The sequence below is a fragment of the Arvicola amphibius genome, chromosome 3, assembly GCF_903992535.2.
Source record: "Arvicola amphibius chromosome 3, mArvAmp1.2, whole genome shotgun sequence".
Lineage (NCBI taxonomy): Eukaryota > Metazoa > Chordata > Mammalia > Rodentia > Cricetidae > Arvicola > Arvicola amphibius.
In genome coordinates this window covers 161,433,882-161,453,110 of record NC_052049.1, presented here as the reverse complement: position 1 = coordinate 161,453,110, position 19,229 = coordinate 161,433,882, and the positions used below count along the sequence as shown (strand labels likewise).

At 41.6% G+C, this 19,229-nt stretch overlaps 1 protein-coding gene and 1 pseudogene across 1 annotated transcript in view; one reads left to right on the top strand and one right to left on the bottom strand.

Moving 5' to 3' along the window:
* Nucleotides 1–19,229, bottom strand: part of Slc9a9 (solute carrier family 9 member A9) — a 545,494-nt gene that overhangs the window by 166,870 nt on the left and 359,395 nt on the right. The window contains exon 12 of the mRNA XM_038322078.2: nucleotides 14,691–14,844. Within this exon, the coding sequence (XP_038178006.1) occupies nucleotides 14,691–14,844 (154 nt within the window). The remainder of the gene's footprint in view (nucleotides 1–14,690; nucleotides 14,845–19,229) is intronic.
* Nucleotides 15,995–16,544, top strand: LOC119809216 (annotated as a pseudogene).

Genomic DNA, 19,229 nt, shown 5'->3' with positions numbered 1-19,229 from the left:
CCATTGCTGCCACAGAACACCTGACCAAAGCAACGGAAAAAAGGATGGATTTAATTCAACATGTAGCTTGAGAGGAAGTCCATCATGGTGGGGAAGGTGTGGTGGCAGGAGTGTGAAGCAGATGTCCATATTGCGTCCACAGTCAGGGAGCCGGGGGTGGGGTGGGGATACTGCTACTTCTTAGCTCTTACTTTTCCTTCATTTAGGATCCTAGCCCATGAAACGGCCCTGCCCTTGCCTAGAGTAGTTCTTCCTACCACAGTTACTCTAGTGACAAAATTCCTCACAGATATGCTGTCTCAGTTATTTTTCTATCCCTACACTAAAGCTTCAGAAGAAATGTGGGAGGAAAGGATTTATCTTACAACTCCCAGATTATGTATGCTCTATGGCTGAGAGAAGTCAAGGTAAGAACTCTGAGCAAGAATGGGGAAGCAGGAACTAAAGCAGCAGCCAGGGATGAGTGCTGTTTACTGTCTTGCTCCTCCTGGCTTGCTCAGTCTGCTTTCTTATGGACCACCTGCCCAGGGATGGCACCACCCACAGTGGGTTGGGCCCTTCCAAATCAATCTTAATTAAGATTATGCCTAACAGACTTGCTTATAGGGCAATATGATAGAGGCATTTTCTCAGTTGAGAGTCTCTCTTCTTTAATGATTCTGGTGTGTGCCAAGTTAATATACAGCTAACCAACACACCTACCCAATGGAGATAGCAGAGGATGAGGGTGAAAACTGGGCATTTGTGATGTAACACTCTATCTGGAGGGGATAAATGTCCCGTAAGACAGGGCCAAGCTGGAGATGCCAGGCGTGGGATGTATGGACTGGTCACAGGGCCTGGGAATGAAGCAGTAAGGCCAGGAGAAGATGTCACAGGTCTGCATCATAAATGTGGCACTTTCCACTTGTTAGCTGTAGTTTCGGTAAAAGGTGATACATAATCAGAGGGGTGCTAAGGGGATGATGGGGAAGTCTATGCACCTGTCTGGTAGAAGACACCAAATCTGTAGGAGTCTGGAACTCATTGGAAACTCAAGTACCAGCAAATGCAACAAGGTCAGCATAGAGCCCATCAAGATATTCTGTTGCATGAGGAAAACTGGAATCTTCCTTCAGAACACCAAGAAATGAGCTCCTGGAACCAGGACAAAGCTTTAAATTCCTGTTATGCACCCTCAAGAACACGCATTGATGAGGAAGTCCCCACTATGTGCTGTGATTGCCATTAATGAGTAAAGAAACTGCTTTGGACCTATAGCAGGGCAGAACTTAGCTAGACAGGGAAGATGGAACTGAATGCTGGGAGAAAGAAGGACAGAGCCAAGAGAAGCCATGGAGCTGACAGTCAGACATGCCTAATCTTGGCTGGTAGGCCACGACCTCGTGGTGATAAACAGATGAATAGAAATGGGTTAAATTAAGATGTAAGAGCTAACCAATAAGAAGCTAGAGCTAATGGGCCAAGCAGTGATTTAATTAATATAGTTTCTGTGTGATTATTTTGGGGCTAAGCAGCTGGGTGGCTGGGACCAACAAGCGAGCCTCCTCCCAACAACGCATTAATCTTGGACCAGTATAAACAGGTTGGAAAGGCTGGAGAGGGGCCTGCATGGCTAAGAGGACCTGCTGCTTTCAGAAGGGACCTGGGTTTGGCTCCCAGAATCCACAGGCTAGCTCAAAACCATCTGTAACTCCAGATCTAGGGGTCCTACATCTTCTCTGGTCTGCTCAGGCACTGGGCACGTGTGTGTTGCACAGATATACATACAGGCAAAATACTAATGCACATAAAAATATTTTTAAATGTTAAAAAGGCTTTTCTTGTTAATAGAAACATTGAAAGCAATTATTTTTTAGCAAATGTACTAAAATTTTAACCATAATTACCTTCATGTGAAATGAACCAGGCAAATACAATTTTTAAATAATATTTTATTTCTAATTTTAGGTAATAAACATTATTTTAGTGTGCACAAAAAATTAACCACTTGATCAAATGCCTGATATTGACTAATAAAACACAGAATTAAGTTTAGTGTTTTGAATAATAATCTTCAACTCTTTGAGAATCCTATTAAAATGACAAAAGTCCTGAATAAAAGAGCAGGCTCATGATGAGGGGGAGTTAAAAGGAGAGAAAAGTGGGATTAATAGCTATGTTAGAATAATCTGTAACCCACAAGGACACAAGGGCAGCAGGCAGAGCAGCCTGAAGAGACAGTAGAAAGTCATGAGCAATCTGTGGCAGCCACGAGAGTGGCCCACCAGACTCTCCCCGGCACCGCGCTGTGATCTTGGCACAGAACATGGTTTGTCTGCCCAGAACTCATGCTAACAGGTTACATCTGGGAGGAGAGGGAGGAAAAAAGGCTTGAGGTGACAGTGGAGACACTGATGTCCAGATTGGACCCTACTGAAAATAAAGGTAGCCAGTACCACTTATAGACGACAAATGGCCAGAGACACTCAGTTACCATCTACAAAGATGGGTGCAGCTTCATTACTGAGTGTAGTCTATACTGCAGTGATCCCAGCTCTGAAGAGAGGTTAAAGAAGAAAACAAAGAAAGAAAAAGAAAAAATATTCCTCGAAACATTTCTCTGGCGTTTTTCCAAACCAGAGAGCTGCCCTGAGTACAATGAAACTGTCATTAAGCCATATTTTGCCTTTAATAGGCAGTTCTCCGTCTAAAGCAATTTCCTCAATGTGATGCTAAGTGTAAACCCGAGCCCTATCTTTCATAACCCTAGTTAGAATCCCATATTTTGGTTATGCAATTGATCTTTGGGGTAGACGTGAGACGGGCATTTTAATGTAATTCCTTGGATTTTACTCTGTAATTTTTCTTAAGTGGTTTCATTTAGATTTAAAACGTGCATTACCAGGTAAAAGGTTATAACAGATGAAAAAAAAAGACTTAATTTTCTGATGAGAAACTAAAGATTCCAGGGAATTAAATGATGTTGATGAAAGTGCTGAAATCTATCCAAGTTGGGGTCTACGCACTGCTACTGAGCCAAAATGAACGAAGAGAAAGAGGAGCCCCACTGCCTGGGGCTGAGAAACACACCATGTCCCCATTGCTCGGGCATCTTATTGTTCCACACTGTCAGGGCTGGAGATGACCATGGGGCATTAGCACAGAAGGAAGATGAGACCATTGTGCTTTATTTCTGGGTGAAGGCATTGTGCTTTATTTCTGGGTGAAGGCATTGTGCTTTATTTCTGGGTGAAGGCATTGTGCTTTATTTCTGGATGAAGGCAACTCTAAAGGCAGGGCTGATATCTATCACAAAACGACACGTCTCACAAACAGCAACCAGACACACATCTTACTAATGTGTGGCACATTATAATAACAAATATCATAGAAAAAAAGACTGGGACTACAGAAATTATAACGAGAAATTTTATGTACACCTTTTATAATCTGACCCATTTTGGAAAAACAGAGATCTTCTATTGATGTGGGGAAGCTGAATGCGTTGTAACTAACCCAATGCATACATACAGATCTTTGTTCCTTAAAATATCAAATACACGCTTTCTTCATGCATTGAAAACATGTACCCACTTGTTCTTGGTTATAAAGAAAAATGTCATATTTTTAAAGGGAAAATTATGGTGATGTCACTCAATGCTAGAGCCCTTGCCTAACATGCCCAAGGTCCTGGACTCAATCCCCATCACCGAGAAAAAGCAATTAAGTTTGTCAGGCATGATGTTGCATCCCTGTAACCTCAGCGTTGGTGAGAAAGAAGCTGACAGATCAGGAGTTCAAGGACAGCCTGGATTACATGAAACTGTCTCCCAAACAAAACAACAAACCCCAGAACATTGAAAAAGTTATTAAAAAGGTAATCATTTGGCAAGAAAGAAACTTTCTCTCTAGAAATCATATGTCAAGGGCTGGAGAGACAATTTAGTAGGAAGCATGGCACTCTGTATGCAGGAGAACCTGAGCTTATAGCCCGGAACCTGTGATCAAAAGCCAGGAGTTGTGGCAGATTCTTGTAACTCCAGAGGTGGGGAGGAAGAGGCAGGCAGATCCCAGGGGTTCACTGACCAGCTGGTCTACCTGCTGGCTGAGCTACTGCCTAATGAAAGACTCTGTCAAAACAAAAATGGCAGAAGATGCTTGAGGGAGAATTCCTGAGGTTGTCTTCCAGACTCCACACATATGCACATGTGCACACATATAGAAAGTTAGATATCAAGAGCAAATTAAACCGAGTCACCCCAAATACAATAGTCGAATTGAACAAGCATTGCCAGTGGTGATGTTTAACTGGGGAGAATAGGATTGTTGGAAAGAAGATATTTATATGGTACTCAATTATTGCCCAATAGTTTGAAAGTAAATTATAAAATAAAAAAAATGTGCCTTTGTAACAGGTGTTACTACTGTCCCAAGGGAATGAACTGAGCATCACGACAGTGGACACCTCGATGAAGCATGCAGGGCAAGGCCCCCAAATGCACAGACAAAGCTATGCACATTATTACACATACAACATCACCAGTGGGCATTCTTGCAAAAAAAATATGCAAGCTGAATTTTAAGGCTTGACCTGATTTCTAGTTTATAAGAAATACAATAGAGGAAAGAATATATTAATTGACACTACGAATAAACAAGTCCAGAATGGACAAGCATATAAAACAACTGACCTGGTTTCTTCTATAGAAATCAATATCACGGAAAAAAAGAGTAAGGTCCAAATCTAATATATTACCTTGATTAAATCCTGAATTTAAAAACACTTATCAAGCAGTTTCTGCAATAACAAGGAACATTTGAACATCTACTGAAAATAATGCTGTCATAATGTCTTTTTAGATGTGTATTTTGGATACTTAATAGAATGTCTTTATCCTTTAGGATGCATGCTCTAGCATTAGATAAGAAGAATATGATATCTGTCCCAATATTCAAACAGAACAGTGAAAAATAGAAAAATTAATATAAAACACATAGAAGACAGTCTGTAGCTAAGTGGTGAGTGCTTGCGTAAGATATGCAAAACCCTGAGTTCCATCCCAGTACTACAAAAAGATCCTTTACATAGAGATATAGTTAGTGTATGTGCACTAACTCTATATGTGTATGTGTATGTGTGTGTGTCTATCTGTGGCATATCACATGTCGTAGAGACACTGGAAAGGTGATTAAATATCTGCCTATAAAATGACTTAGCATGCTCATGCTCAGTAAATCCACTTTATTGTTGCTGTCTCCTGAACTTCAGTCCCTTTTTTTCCTGCTTGCTTTGTCAGTTGCTGAGAGTGCTATGAAGTCCTCAGTTCTAAGTGTGGGTTTGTCCATCTCTCTTTTGGGATCTGCCAGACTTGGTGCATCTTGGAAAGCAATGCTGTTAGCTGTGTGCTCATTCTCTGTAGCCATACAATCTGAATAAACCGATCCTTTCGTCATTATATAACTTCTCCTTCTTCTTTTTTTTTTAACCTGAGAAATTTTCTTGCTCAGATTTTTATGTGGAGGTTTGCATGGCAAAGTTTTTCTAATTACTTTATGTTTAACTAACTGTATCACACCTACATCATTAGTCAAGTATGTGTCTTATGGGCAACACATAGTTGATTCTTAGTTTTTATTCATTGTGACTATTAATTTTATTTGATACAATAATTGATGTGTTTGGGTGGTGCTGGAAGTTCTTCTGTATATGTGTTGCTTTAATTGGTTTATGAATAAAGAAGCTGCTTGGGCCTATGATAGTACAGAATAGAGGAAGTGGGAATTTCAAGCAAAGATAGAGGAGAAAAGAAGGTGGAGTCAGAGAGATGTCATGTAGCCACCAAAGGAGTAAGACAGATACCAAAGGGATAGACGTCATATTCTTCCCGGTAAACCACACGCCTCGTGGTAAAATATAAAATAATAGAAATGAGTTAATTTAAGATGTAAGAGCTAGCCAGAAATATGCTTAAGCTATTGACCAAACACTATTGCAATTAATATAGTTTCTGTGTGATTATTTCAGCTCTGGGAGGCTGGGAAACGAATGAATGGCCTCCGTCAACATTTGGGTGTAGATAAATTATCTTACCACTTGACATTTGTTTGGAACATTCTTCCTCTATCTTACTGCTTTCTGAGGGGAGGTGCTGTTGAATTTATTTGAATTCCATACTATTAGTTCAATTTTGAAATATACTCTGATTCTTTACATAGTTTTGTAATCAGTATAGAAATTAGAAATATAAACATGTAATTCTTCATAATCTATTTTGAATGAAATTTTTATCATTTCAAGTAGATCTCAGAAAACTTACTGTTGTCCAGACCTTTATACCTACCCGCCCTCTCTTTTGAAAATCTGTGATAATTTTAATTTTTTCCTTTCAGCAATACATATGGTTTTTAAGATACCAAACGAAGAAAAGTCCACTTATTATACTCTGCTAATGCCTGCTATTTCTACACCCATCCTTATTTCTGCTGTTTCACTTTCCTCTACTATTGTTTCTCTGTCCTCTGAAGGAATTCCTTTTGTGTGTTTATCCAGAATGGGCCTGCTGGTGAACACACACTCTCATTGTTGTTAGAAGGGAAGATCTTAACAACCTTCAAGTTTACCAAGTCCTTCATCTGCCATCTTTTATTTTGCCAATCCAGTAGATAGTTCACTTTAAGCATTGCTTTTAGGTTCTGAAAGCTTCATTTATTTCCACTTCGCACCTTTATTTTTCTGTTGATAAATTTATTTTACTTCTGTTGTGCTTACTATTACTTCTTTGTATGTATGTGTATATGTTTATGTGTGTGTATGTATGTGTGTGCATGTGTATATGTGTGTGCATGTGTGTGTCCATATATGTGTGTATACACACACACATACACGCACACACATATATACTTGTATATGTGTATGTTTGATTTTACTTCTTGAAGCGTGGTCATAATAGCCTTATCTGTGTCATCTTTAGGTCGGCATCTATTGTATTTTTATTTGTGATATATAATTTTTTTCTAATCCTTCATATACTTAGTGACAATGGGCTTATCTTAAAAAATTTGAATATTGTGTAAAATGATTCGATCAGATTCTTCTATGAAATATTTATTATTTTTTCAGGCTCTCAGCAGGATTAGGTTCAGAGCACCAGCCCTCACCTGCCTTGTGTTGCCTGTGGTTCCAATTATCAGTTCAGTTTCAAAGAGTTCGCAGCACTGTTCAGCTGCCTTGCATGTGTGCCACCCACTGTTCCTTCTGACTTGGGCTCTACTGTGTAGCTTGTATCTCGGTGCTGCAGTGCGTTAGTTAGGGTTAGCTAAATACACACAGCTCGAGAGTTAATGATAACTTCATTGAGCCTCTTCTGGCCACAGTTTCTTCTTGTGCTGCAGCTTCCTCAAAGCCTTTCGCCAGCTCCTGAAGAATCAAAATCTTCAGGTCTCCTGAAATCCTGGGCATTTCCCATGCTTTCTCCACAACGTTGCCCCTGCTCTCCAGGATAGTTGGTGAGAGGAGCAGGAGAGAAGTTGCAATGGGATTATTCCCCCTTATGGTCATAGAGCCACAGCTCATTTGGGGGAATTTCAAGTATGTTTTCATTTGTTAGTGCCATGGTCACCTGCTGCCTCATGCTTGTCTAAGATCAGGGATTAAAAAAAAAAGCAAAGAAAAGAACTACAAACCTAGGGACTCTTCCAATGCCTGCCTTCCTCCCTCCTCCCCTCCCTTCTTCCCTTCCTTCTCAATTTTTTTGACCTACAGTTTTGTGACCTGCCTTTTCTTTAAACCAGAATCAAAGAATTCCCCTCATGGTTCTTTTTCTTTTCCTTGCTGCAGAAATCCATTCATTGAACTGCTGTTGAGTCCAAGTCAAGAGAAGAATAGAGAAGAGGGAAAGGAAACCTCACTGCTGGCCCGAGAATTAGCTTACTCCCTGAACTGTTACCCTTTTGCTTTTACTTTTCTTTCTCTTTTTGTTATTAATTTTTAAAGTTAGGATCTAAAGTAATAGGTTTCATTACATTATTTTCAAAATACCTGTGAAATATTTTGTTTTTAATTCACTCTTCTTCCCCACCGCCCTCCCTTGTCCCCTTCTGGCCTCCTGTTGCTGGGCTCCCTCCTCCTGCCTCCTACTCCCATATCAAGTATTTCACTCCTGCCTTGTTTCTCTTCCTCTCCCTTCCCCCTCATGATCCTTCTTCTTCTTTTCTCTCTCTCTCTCTCTCTCTCTCTCTCTCTCTCTCACACACACACACACACACACACACAGAGAATTTTCATATGAGATAAAATGTGGGGTTTGTTCTAATTCTGACTTATTTTGCTTAACATAACGACTCCAGTTCCATCCGTTCTCCTGCAAATGCCATGATTTCATTCTTCCTTATGGCAGAATAAAATGTCACCCTGTCGTGTATAGCACACTCTTCTCTATCTGTTCATCTGCTAATGGGCGTCTAGGCTGTTTCCTACCATTTGCTTTTAGAGTCTTCCATAATTGCTACTTGTACTGGGTCAAGGGCTTTGAGTTGCATTTACTGGGAGACATAGGGGTGGGCACAGATGCTCTGTTTTAGCCAGGACCGGGAGTTTTCCCCTCACCCTTGAATAACAAGTTCCACAAACTACAGTCAAATCATTTTTGTCAGACTTCCTATTTCACGTAAATCTTTGTCTTTTACTTTAAAAAAGGCAACTGTTTCGGCTGGTGCTCTCTAACAGTTGGACACATTGCCTTCCACAGAGTGGAGTGTGTTTGTCTGGTAAACTTACACACACGCATGGGTGAAGCTCACTGATGCTGACGTTCAGAGAAAATAAGTAGGAACAGGGCTAGTGGAGTGTGTGCTGGAGGCTACGGCAGTAAAGAATGCATCTCTGAAACTGGGGAGACTCTGTACAAGCACAGCACAGTAAAGCACCAGTTGGTGCTGGGAACATAGGAGCAGCTAACTCATATCACTGCTTACAAACGTGCCATTCCTTTAGGTCCGCGGTAGATTGCTATAGTTGGCCCACGTCTATAATTACATGTCAAATTAGATTGATGTTCACAATAAATACCTAGATTTAGACATCATTATAGAAGAATCTATAGAAAGTAGAAAATAATTTCCAAAAGGGCGCAGTGGGTGAGAAACAAAAAGTATAATTCTATTTCAGGGAGTGAACTGGTTGCCCATGTTTCACGAGACAACGTATTTCTCGGGTCTGTTGATTGCGATAACTTGATATAAAATGTGTAAGCTGGTTTAAAATCAATATAAGACATAAACATAAAATATAAATTGATAAAATGACACAAATCAGATATCTGAAAAATGCATAAGCAAGGTTTACTATGTGAAGACGGAAATAGGAGCATATCTAGGAAGACTCCGTTTGAGCTGCTGGACGGCCGTAATAGTTTTTGTGAGATTTTAATGAAGTCCATCATTTTGAATGCATAAGTAGGAGTTGCCTCTTAAATTGATGAATCTAGTTACAGTACGAAATGAACTAAACTCTCCAGAGGCTATTTCTTTCTATTTTCCATGGAAACAAGCTTTCACAAATGAATCCAATTAATAATGCTGTATTTGTGATTATCACAATAAGCAATAAGTATGTGGCTAAGAAAAGGTGCAGCGATATCCTTTGGGTTTACGGGAGTATTGGGCATCTGTTGCATGTTTTCAATTCTTATTTGCCTAATACCTAATGCTCCTAAATTCTAAAGCAGTGTTATTGCTATCGCTCTCATCTTATGGATAAGAAAACTGAGGAAGCGAGAGGCTCAATCTGGAGCTTTTAGCCCACACTTCTAAGAGATAGAGGCAGGGAACGACTCAAATTTTCAAACTCTGTGTGCTGTGCACGCACGCACGTGTGCTCACACATATGCGCTGTTTACTGCATTAATCTCTCTGTGAAGGAAATTGTTACGCGTGCTTGGGAACTTTGGTGCTAGGGAGGAAACCAAATAGATAAATAGTAGGAGAACTTATTATAAGCATCCCTCCATTGTATTATTGGTGTTTCCTCACCTCAGTAATACAGGAAATTTTGTGTGTAAGCACTTGTACTTAACCTGCTACTGTTTATATATAAAACATATGTATATATATATATATATCACCCATATATAAACATATATATGATATATATAAGCACATATATCTGGACAGAACTCTCCTTATCTCTGTGTACATTCCAATGATAACTATTATAGAACTTAACCAGTGGGTAAAAGTGATAAAGAAAGCATTTTGCATGGCTTTGGGCCAAACCCCAAGAATCAATTTTAAACATACAACTATAATACCAAATGCCAGAGGAGTCAAGCTATTTAACAGGCATTTCCCTGTAACGGACACAAGGTAGTGCACACAACTCTTTTTCCTAGATTTGGGGGAGAGAGTATGGGATGTTGTTGAGACTAATGAGTCCTGGCCTTCAGCTGCTCTTCCCTCCTAGAACCTTCTAATTGAAGTTACTAGAAGCTGTGCCTAGCTTAGAGGATCAGAGGATGGGATTTTCACCTGTTGGCCATTGACTGCAGTGTATTTAAGCCTCCATGGTGCTATTAAAGGGGGGCTTTTGGTACCAGTGTTTGAAGGTCTGCGTTTCGGTCTGTCTCTGCGTGTGTATGTATTCTCAACCTCCAGCCCCTTGCCAAAGCTCGCGAACTGGGGTCTAGGGGTCTAGCGCGGAAAGTGCCGACCGCTCCCCCCCTCCCCGCGGTGCGCAGCAGGATGTCTTGGCTTGAATGGGTGGGGGGGGGGGGAAGGATGATACATTCCTGTAATTCCTTTAATTCTAGGTTGTAGCTGAGGAAGACAGATTTCCTCCAGGTCAGGCCTTGGCTTTGTTGAACTTTGACTGTTGCACGTCACTGAGAAAGACTGCATGGAGAATCTCTGTTCCAAAAGTGCGCCTGCCCAGTCCTTCCTGGAGCAGAGAATTCCTGCGCTTGCCTTTCAGCAGGCCTGTCTTGTTACTAATGTAGACCTCTTTCCCCAGAGGGTCTGCTAATCAAGGCAGACCGCAGGCATTCAGAAGAGCTCCCTTTTGCAGGTGGGAGCAGAATGCATTATTATCTCGGGGCATGGGCTTTCTGTTCAAGCTGTTGGGCTCACTGTTTTCTCAGTCCCGCCACGCTGTCACATTGCCAGGGTTTACAGCATGCTGAGAGGTAGCTCCCATCATCACCCCGGTTGTTAGAGTTTAGAGACACACAGTGAGAGGCTCCGTGCCTAGATGTTACAATCTAATATCCAACACAAAATAGCTCATTACTCAGTCGAAGACGGCTACGATTAGACGCCACCATCATTCTGCCCAGAGTGCTTTGCAGTGTCGTCTGGGAGACAAGTTCTGTGCTACCTCTGTAGGAGAAGCTGTGATTCCAGCTGTGATTGAGAAGGCAGGTCCTGCATCTGTATCTGAGGAATACAACAAAGGCGCACCCTGTGGCCTGGGCTCATTCTTGTACCATTTGCCAAAAGTCTGCCAGCTCCACACGATGCCCAACCCTGAACCACGAAAGGCATTACCACCCCAATTAGTCATGTAGTGCCACTTCCACAGGGCCGGCCCTCTGGACTTTGGTGCTCTTTTGTAAGCACTTGTGAACTTCGAAATGGTGTTCCTGTTTACTCGTCTCTGGGCCGGGGGTGGGGATCTGAGGGGGTGGGGGTGGGGGTGAAGAGGGTCCTCACAAACTGTGTTGGATTCTTTTCACTGTCGTGGTCATGTCCCACATGGGAGGGAAAAGTTGAACTCTGACCAAGGAGAAACTCTATTTTTCGTTTTGCATCCAAAATAACATGGGAGGAGACCTTTTCCTTTAACATTTAAAAAGAAGCAAACATCCTATTTATTTTAAATTGCTTCCTCAAATATCTTTTTACTATCATCTTTAAAAGACATTAAGTTTTTTAAGTCAAGAACTTCGCCCCGTAGCTAGGGCCAGGCTTAAGAGCTTGCCTCAGAGGTGGAAATCTTTGTGTCCCCATGACATGACCATTGCTGTTTGGGTCACGTCTATCAAAGAGAAACGGATGCTATTACTACTCATCATCACCAGCAAAAACATTTTCCTCTCTCTCCTCCTGTGGTAGTTTGTACCTGAATGAGAAGTTCTATAGAAATTGAAAAAGAAAACCTAATTCAAGGACTTTCCAAATAATTTAAGAGAAGAAAATGTAAAGCTCAAGAAGAGAAGGGCTGGTAAAATATGTAAACGAACCATACTCTAATGAGGCTGTGGGGCTCGTGTGAGGGCACACTGGCCTCCTGTGCCTCAGCTTTTGCCAGTGGTGCCATTCTATCCAAGTCAGCTTGCCTGCTGTTGTTCTATGGAAAAGGTCGGCCGTGAACGCCGGTGAATGGGGCATTGCACAGGGAAGAAGCAGGCCCTGCTCACAGTGCAGTGGACAGACCGTTGTGAGTTTGAAGGCTGAGATAGATGTGATGGTTTCTTTAACAATGTCACAAACCAGGAAAGGAGAGTGGAGCCTAGGACCAGATCACTACGACATAGTGGAACCCAACCAACATCACAGATCCATGCTTTTGCATATATACTCCTTTACCATCCTGGCTTTTAAATGTTCTTCTTGCCTTGAATTCCATCTGCCCGAGCTAAGTTTCTGAATATCTTCCTGTCTATATCCTCCGGTGTTCTCCTGTTGATTTCATCAAACGGGTCCCTGGGGTTTCTGTCCTGATTTCAGGTTTTCAGCTGAGAACACCACCCTTTCCATGTGTCTGAATCCCGTTATTCCCTTTCCGGACTTTCGTCGTGGTCCTATCCATGCTTCTCCTCATTCTGTCTAGATAGTTGACTCACCTGGGCCTTTTCTTTTGGAATCTTTCCCAACAGGGGCAGCTCCATAAGGTGACCCCACACTGTGATCTTGGCAGGGAGAATGACATTGACTTAGGTTGGCCTTCAAGCCCCTCATCCTGGATGCCATGTTTGACATCATTCCCTTCCTTTATCAACCTTGTCACCTGAAGAACTGCTCTCACCAGTCTCAGGGTCCACTGTCGTCACTGTCATACCTCTTTCTTCCCACGAACTGGGTGTCAGAGGCTATGTGAGTTATGACACCCATGGGCAGTCAGCTGAGGCCACTGGAAAGACTGGGGAAGAGCTGGCTAAATGAAATATGTTAACCAGTTTGGGGACAACTTGAGAGTAATTCCTTACTCATAGAAATCATAGAAAACAAATCATGTTTGATTACTTTAAGGAAACTTTGATATCTCTTCCTATGTCCTCCATAGAATATTTTGATAGTGTATCTGGTACTTCAGTAGGAATTCCCTTCCTTGAAACTCTGTCTTCTATGCCTTCATTTTTCCATGCAGGGATCCAAACTACTGAATTTTATTTTCCAGAAATCTGAACACACACTGTCTCACTAATGATTTGCAGGGGATCCAGCACTTGAGAGTTTAATGCAATGTGTGTACTCATCCATAGGAGCCTTCAGGTACCCACCACTGTGAAAGAAATTGCGGGCCACGTTTATATGGGTAGAAAATAATTCAACAAGCATTTCCAAATGCTCTCTGTTCACCTTTAGTCAAAGCACTTTTGTGTATTTAGTAATGTTCACAGTAGTTCACAGGGCTTTTCCCCCTGAAATTTGGTTTAATATGCAGCCACTTGGCCTGGTTTACACACAAACTTTCTTATGCTAAATGTGTGGGGGCTTGTTTCTGCTTTTTCTTTGCCAAATGGGAAAACTTCTTGCAAATGCATAACAAAAGCATTTGTATTTATTGTTAAATTCATTTAAGTTTTCATAAATCATTTTCATTTTTATTATAATCAATGTGCCATACAAAGGTGCCAAAATCGCAGTCCCTGTTAATATGAGTCTTCTTGGAAACCCTTTGTGGTTAGAAGAATTGTTTCCTATCAGATACGGTAGGTAGGAGTTCCTCCTAGAGCATTTGTAGGAACTGGGGAGGGTCATGATGACGTGGGGATGACGTGTGGATGTGAGAAATGAAATGTTTACTTAACCCCTTACATTCTGGGGGATGAACATGAGGACCTGGGTCACAGAAACATTTAAATAAAGACAAGAGCACTTTAGGACAGATTTATCCATTTTCCAGGCCGGCATTGGCTATCCACTTTTATCCAATTGTCTGCTATCCTTACAATCCAGATTCGTAGCAGCTGGCTGCAGGCACGGCTTAGGAAAGGGTTTCTGATGGGACCTTGGCTTTCTCTTCGGTGAGATAGTGTATAGCTTGTCTCCAGCATCCCCCTCGAGAAACACATGGCTCTCTCACCAGATACATGTTCAGTATTTTCTCCTGTCTTAAGTGTTAGTGCCAGGAGGAGTTAAAACCAAAGCAAATCTGCCTTCTTGTTGGTTTTGCTGCTTTTTCTTTATCAGTCTTCCTAGACTGCGGGTTTCTTGAGGATAAGTGTGTATCGTCAGATGGAGGAAGTCACAGGTCAAAAATCTACTTGTAGGACAGCTTGGAAACAGGCATCATTCCAAGACTGTTGCAAAACGCATCTCAGTAGATGGTAGGTCATATGGCTTTCCCCCCTAGTGAAGGTCACTGGGACTCTGGGGACACTTGAGGTACATACAGATCCACCACTGCACTCCCAACCAAGTAAGCTTTACTAGAAATGGAACCAGCCAGCCACGCCTCTCAGTGATTTGCTCCTTTTAGTAGGGTCACTTACCGGATCTGAAGCCACGTCAGCATGGGGGTGGTTCCTCCTCCAAACACCCAGACAGTGAAGAACACGAGGAGCAGGGTGGTGGTGAACATCATCTGTTTGGGTTGAGATTCTGTGTTGCGGATGGCCAGGGCGAAGGCGATGGCGCCCCGCAAGCCTTTGAGAGAAACCGAGAGGAGAAAATTAGTATCAAGACCACTCATTCTCTTCTCGTTATATTCAGCTTCACAATTTGCTAACATAATTTCTTTATTAATTAAGATTGTTATTCAGAGATGATTATAGATTCACATGGAGTTCTGAGAAAAAAAATATAGAGAAATACTTTTCCTTAAGTCTCTGCCAGTGATAACATCTTCTGATGAAACAGCGTGGTATCTTAGCCAGAACACTGGTGTCTGTCTACATAGTGAAGACACAGAACATATCTTCCCATCAACTTAGGAGTCTCACTTGCTGTTCTTTTTATAATCTCACCCACTGTCTCTCTCTCTCTCTCTCTCTCTCTCTCTCTCTCTCTCTCTCTCTCTCTCTCTCTCTCACACACACACACACACACACACACACACACACACCTTAATTATCGTGGTTACCAGTAAGTCGGCTCTCAATTCTTTGTCAGTTTACGGTTGTTTTACGTCAAAGATGGAATCATTGTGTCACTGTCTGTCCAGTAGAACTCTCCAGGTATTCGCGCTGTTGATTGGACCAGAGGTCTGTTTCCATCCTTGAATCTTAATCCATGGTACGGACGTTTCACGGGTGCTTTGTCTAGTCACCTGCTTGTTAAAGAACATCTATATGTTCCCTAGTTACTAGAGATTAAATGAAGGCTGCTCTAGTTGGCATCCAGGTTTGGGTGTGGCACATTTTCCTTTCTCGGAGATAATGCTCCAGATTATAGTCAGAGTGGTGTGGTTATCTGCTTGCTTCAGGTATAAAGAAATTACCATTTTTGCACTCTGACTAGCAACATAAAATCATCTTAATTCCCATCATTTTTGACATATTTGGTGGTGTCATTTTTTTTTTTAGTATAAACTGTTGTGATAGGTAGGGAATGGTAATTTATTATGATTTGAATTTTTTTCTCTGAGTGGCCAAAAGCATTGAATATTTTAATTAGTTACTTTGTTGCCTGTGTACTTTGCTACATGAAATAGCTCTTATTTTTTTTCTATTTTTTAATTGCATTGCTGGAATTTCTAATTGCTGTGTGCTAAGTTCTTTATACATGGTCCATAACAGGCCTTTGTTCGATGCAATGCTTTGAAAATATTGCCTCCACTCTCTTCCTGCCCTCCATCATGTCGCAAGATCAAGGTGAAAAGGAGAACCCCATGCGGGAACTTCGCATCCGCAAGCTCTGCCTCAGCATCTGAGTCCGGGAGAGCGGGGACAGACTGCCCCCCAACCCCGCAATCCCCCCCCTCCCCAGCCAAGGTGCTGGAGCGGCTCACAGGCCTGTCCTTTCTAAAGCTAGCTACATCGTCAGACCCTTTGACATCAGGAGAAAGGGGAAGATTGCTGTTCACTGCACTGTCCATAGAGCCAAGGCAGAAGAAATTCTGGAGAGGCCTGAAGGTGCGGGAGAATGAGTTACAGAAAAATAACTTCTCAGATATTGGGAACTTGGGCTTTGGGATTCAAGAACACATTGACCTGGGCGTCAGATATGACGCAAGCATTGGGATCTATGGCCTGGACTTCTGTGTGGTGCTGGGCAGGCCAGGTTTCAGCATCGCAGACAAGAAGCGCAGGGCAGGCTGCATTGGGGCCAAACACAGAATCAGCAAAGAGGAAGCCATGCACTGGTTCCAGCAGAAGTACGATGGGATCATCCTTCCTGGCAAATAAATTTTATCCAAAAGGCTAATAATTTTTTTCTCAGAAATGCCAAAAAAAAGAAAGAAAAAGAAAAAAGAAGAAAAAGAACATCTTGCCTTCTACTCCATAGCTTCTTTTTCTCATCTTTGAGTTTTTGTAGGTCAATCTTTTTTAGGTTTGATGAAGTGAAGCTTGCCAATTTTCAAATAAATTGTACTTTTGAAGTCAATTCTAAGGACTCTGCATAAAGCTAGTCCCCAAATACTTTCTTCTATAAATTTAATATTTAAGTTCACAACCATCTTGGGGCAGTTTTCATATCGAGAGGCAGGCTTGGGCTGTGGTTTATCTTTTACTGGTGATGTCTACTATTCTCATCGACTGCTTTTCTAATTGTTCTAACCTCTGTCCAGAATCAGCTGCTTGCATTGTGAGTCTGTTTCTGAGTTCTCCATTTATCCCGTTTATCTGTGCCCATTCTTGTAGCACGTAGCCTGAGTGCTGAGAAGTACAGAGTGAGCCTATGACAATTCTTTCTGACTTACTTTTTGTTTTCAAAATCATAGTTTTCTAGTTTTCTTGCTTTCTCATAAAGCTTTAGATTTATATTGTATTTATATACAAAAGAAAACTTTGCTGGGAATACTTCCTTTTCTAAATTAAATGTGTCAGATAACAAGGAAAACCGGGACCAGTGAAAATGAATAACCAATTAGCCGACACTTAAAACATCCTGGAGCTATTGCCGACTTTCACAAACTCTGGGACTGAAACTCATCTATCAGAACTGGTTTTTGTTTGTTTTACTTTTTGTTCTATGGTAAAAAAAATTGCTAATTGTATATTTATGAATCTGTATTAAGCACAAGAGGTATTACAAAATGAAAGGCCAGACGTCAAAGTGGGATGATATTAATAAGAACAGAAATGCAGACATAGATGGGGAGAAAACACGATATGAGCAGCAAAGGAGGCAAAGCAGGGGGGCTCGGGGTGACCCAAGCCTGACTGAGCACTGTGGCAGAAATAACACTGCCAAGCAGGAAGAGAAAGGTTTATAATGGCAGCAAGCAGAAGTTAAAAGAGGTAGTGACTCAGCTATTTTTATAGGAAGGTTTAAATCAGGGACATATAATTTCATTGGTCCAGTTTCTATATTTTCTGTAGTCTATTCTGTTACTTCTCTATGGTAGAAGTGAAGAAATACCCTTTTAACCGGAAATAGGGCATCAGCAACAGACCAGAAAAAATACTCCCATCCAAGACCAGCTTGGTGAACCAATGAGTTTAACTAGGATTGCTTCCAGACACGTGGATGACCCCTCCACAGCTACATTACTGAAAAGGGGGGTGTATGGATGGCGTTTCCCCCTTAGCTCCCATTCTGCCTCCTGTGTGCTCCAGCACTCCAGAGATGTGCAGTCGAGATAGGACTGCTTGCAGCTGTCTGTGGGTAGGAGCAAGCAGCTGGCATCTTAGGGGAGGGTCTAGTGACCTTCCTCACGGTTCCCTTTCTAGGAGGCACTGGTAATGGGTCTGATCTTATGAGGATGTCATGGAAGTAATCACAGGTGCTTTAGTATCAGGATGGAAACGGCTGTGGTTGTGCCAAAGGACAGATAGCATTTTATAACAGTTTGGGGATTTCAAATTGTTATTTTACATTTCAAATGACTGAAAAAAAAACCAGATACTGGGTAGGATGAGGAACCTCATAGTCATCCCAGCCCCCCCAGACCTTAGGTTATAATGCTTCTGTCTTTGTTCTGTCCATGCAGAGAACAGACAAGAGACACGTGGTGTGATAGGGGAGACAGAGGACGAGGCCAGAGAGATTGAACACATGTTGCCTGAAACAAACAAAAAAAAAAAAAAAAAAAAAAAAAAAAAAAAAAAAGCTTCGGAAAGAGAGCGGAACATGCACTCTGATTATAAAATACCTCCAAGGGACAATGTAATGGAGGAAGAAAATTATTCTGAATCTCCATGTAGACAAGGAAATGGCCTGAAGAGAGGGACGATAACGTTTGAAGTAGACATTAATAAAAACGTTCCTTTACATCGGAAGTTCTGAAGGCACAGCACCCCCACCACAGGTGTTCATGCTCGCAGACTCAGGTAGAGAAGCTGGGAGGGCAGCAAGAAGCCCCAACGCCGGGACAATTTGAATAATGCTCTCTCCAGGATACACAAACAGCGTCATTAGTGAATGAGAATGCAAGGAGACAGACTCCTATTATCCATCCGAGGACAGGATTTATGGGTCAAGGTTGTTTAATCACCGTGCAAACCTGGAGACAGAAAGTGATCCTTTCATTTTCTCTGCCCCTCAAACTCATATTGCTAGAGATGTCAGCGAAGCGGCATTGCCCACATGAGGTGACAGTAGAGGTATGAGATATTAAACAATGATTAATATTTGTTATTTGTTTCTTGCTATAAATACTTGTAGTTCTTTGGAGTTTTTATAAGAAATAGTAGAAAATAGACTACAAATGAAAACATTCTGTATCTTGCCTACTGTTAACTCATCCATACTGGATACCAAGGACAAAGTAGAAAGCACGCACTAACCCTCCTAAACATGTTTAATAATGCATGGTTATTCCTCCAAACTAGCATCACTATGTCCTTAAGCAGATTCTAGGTAATCAGCCCTTAGTTCAAATATGTACTCAAAATAGTGGCAGGTTTGATGAGTAACCCCAGCACTCA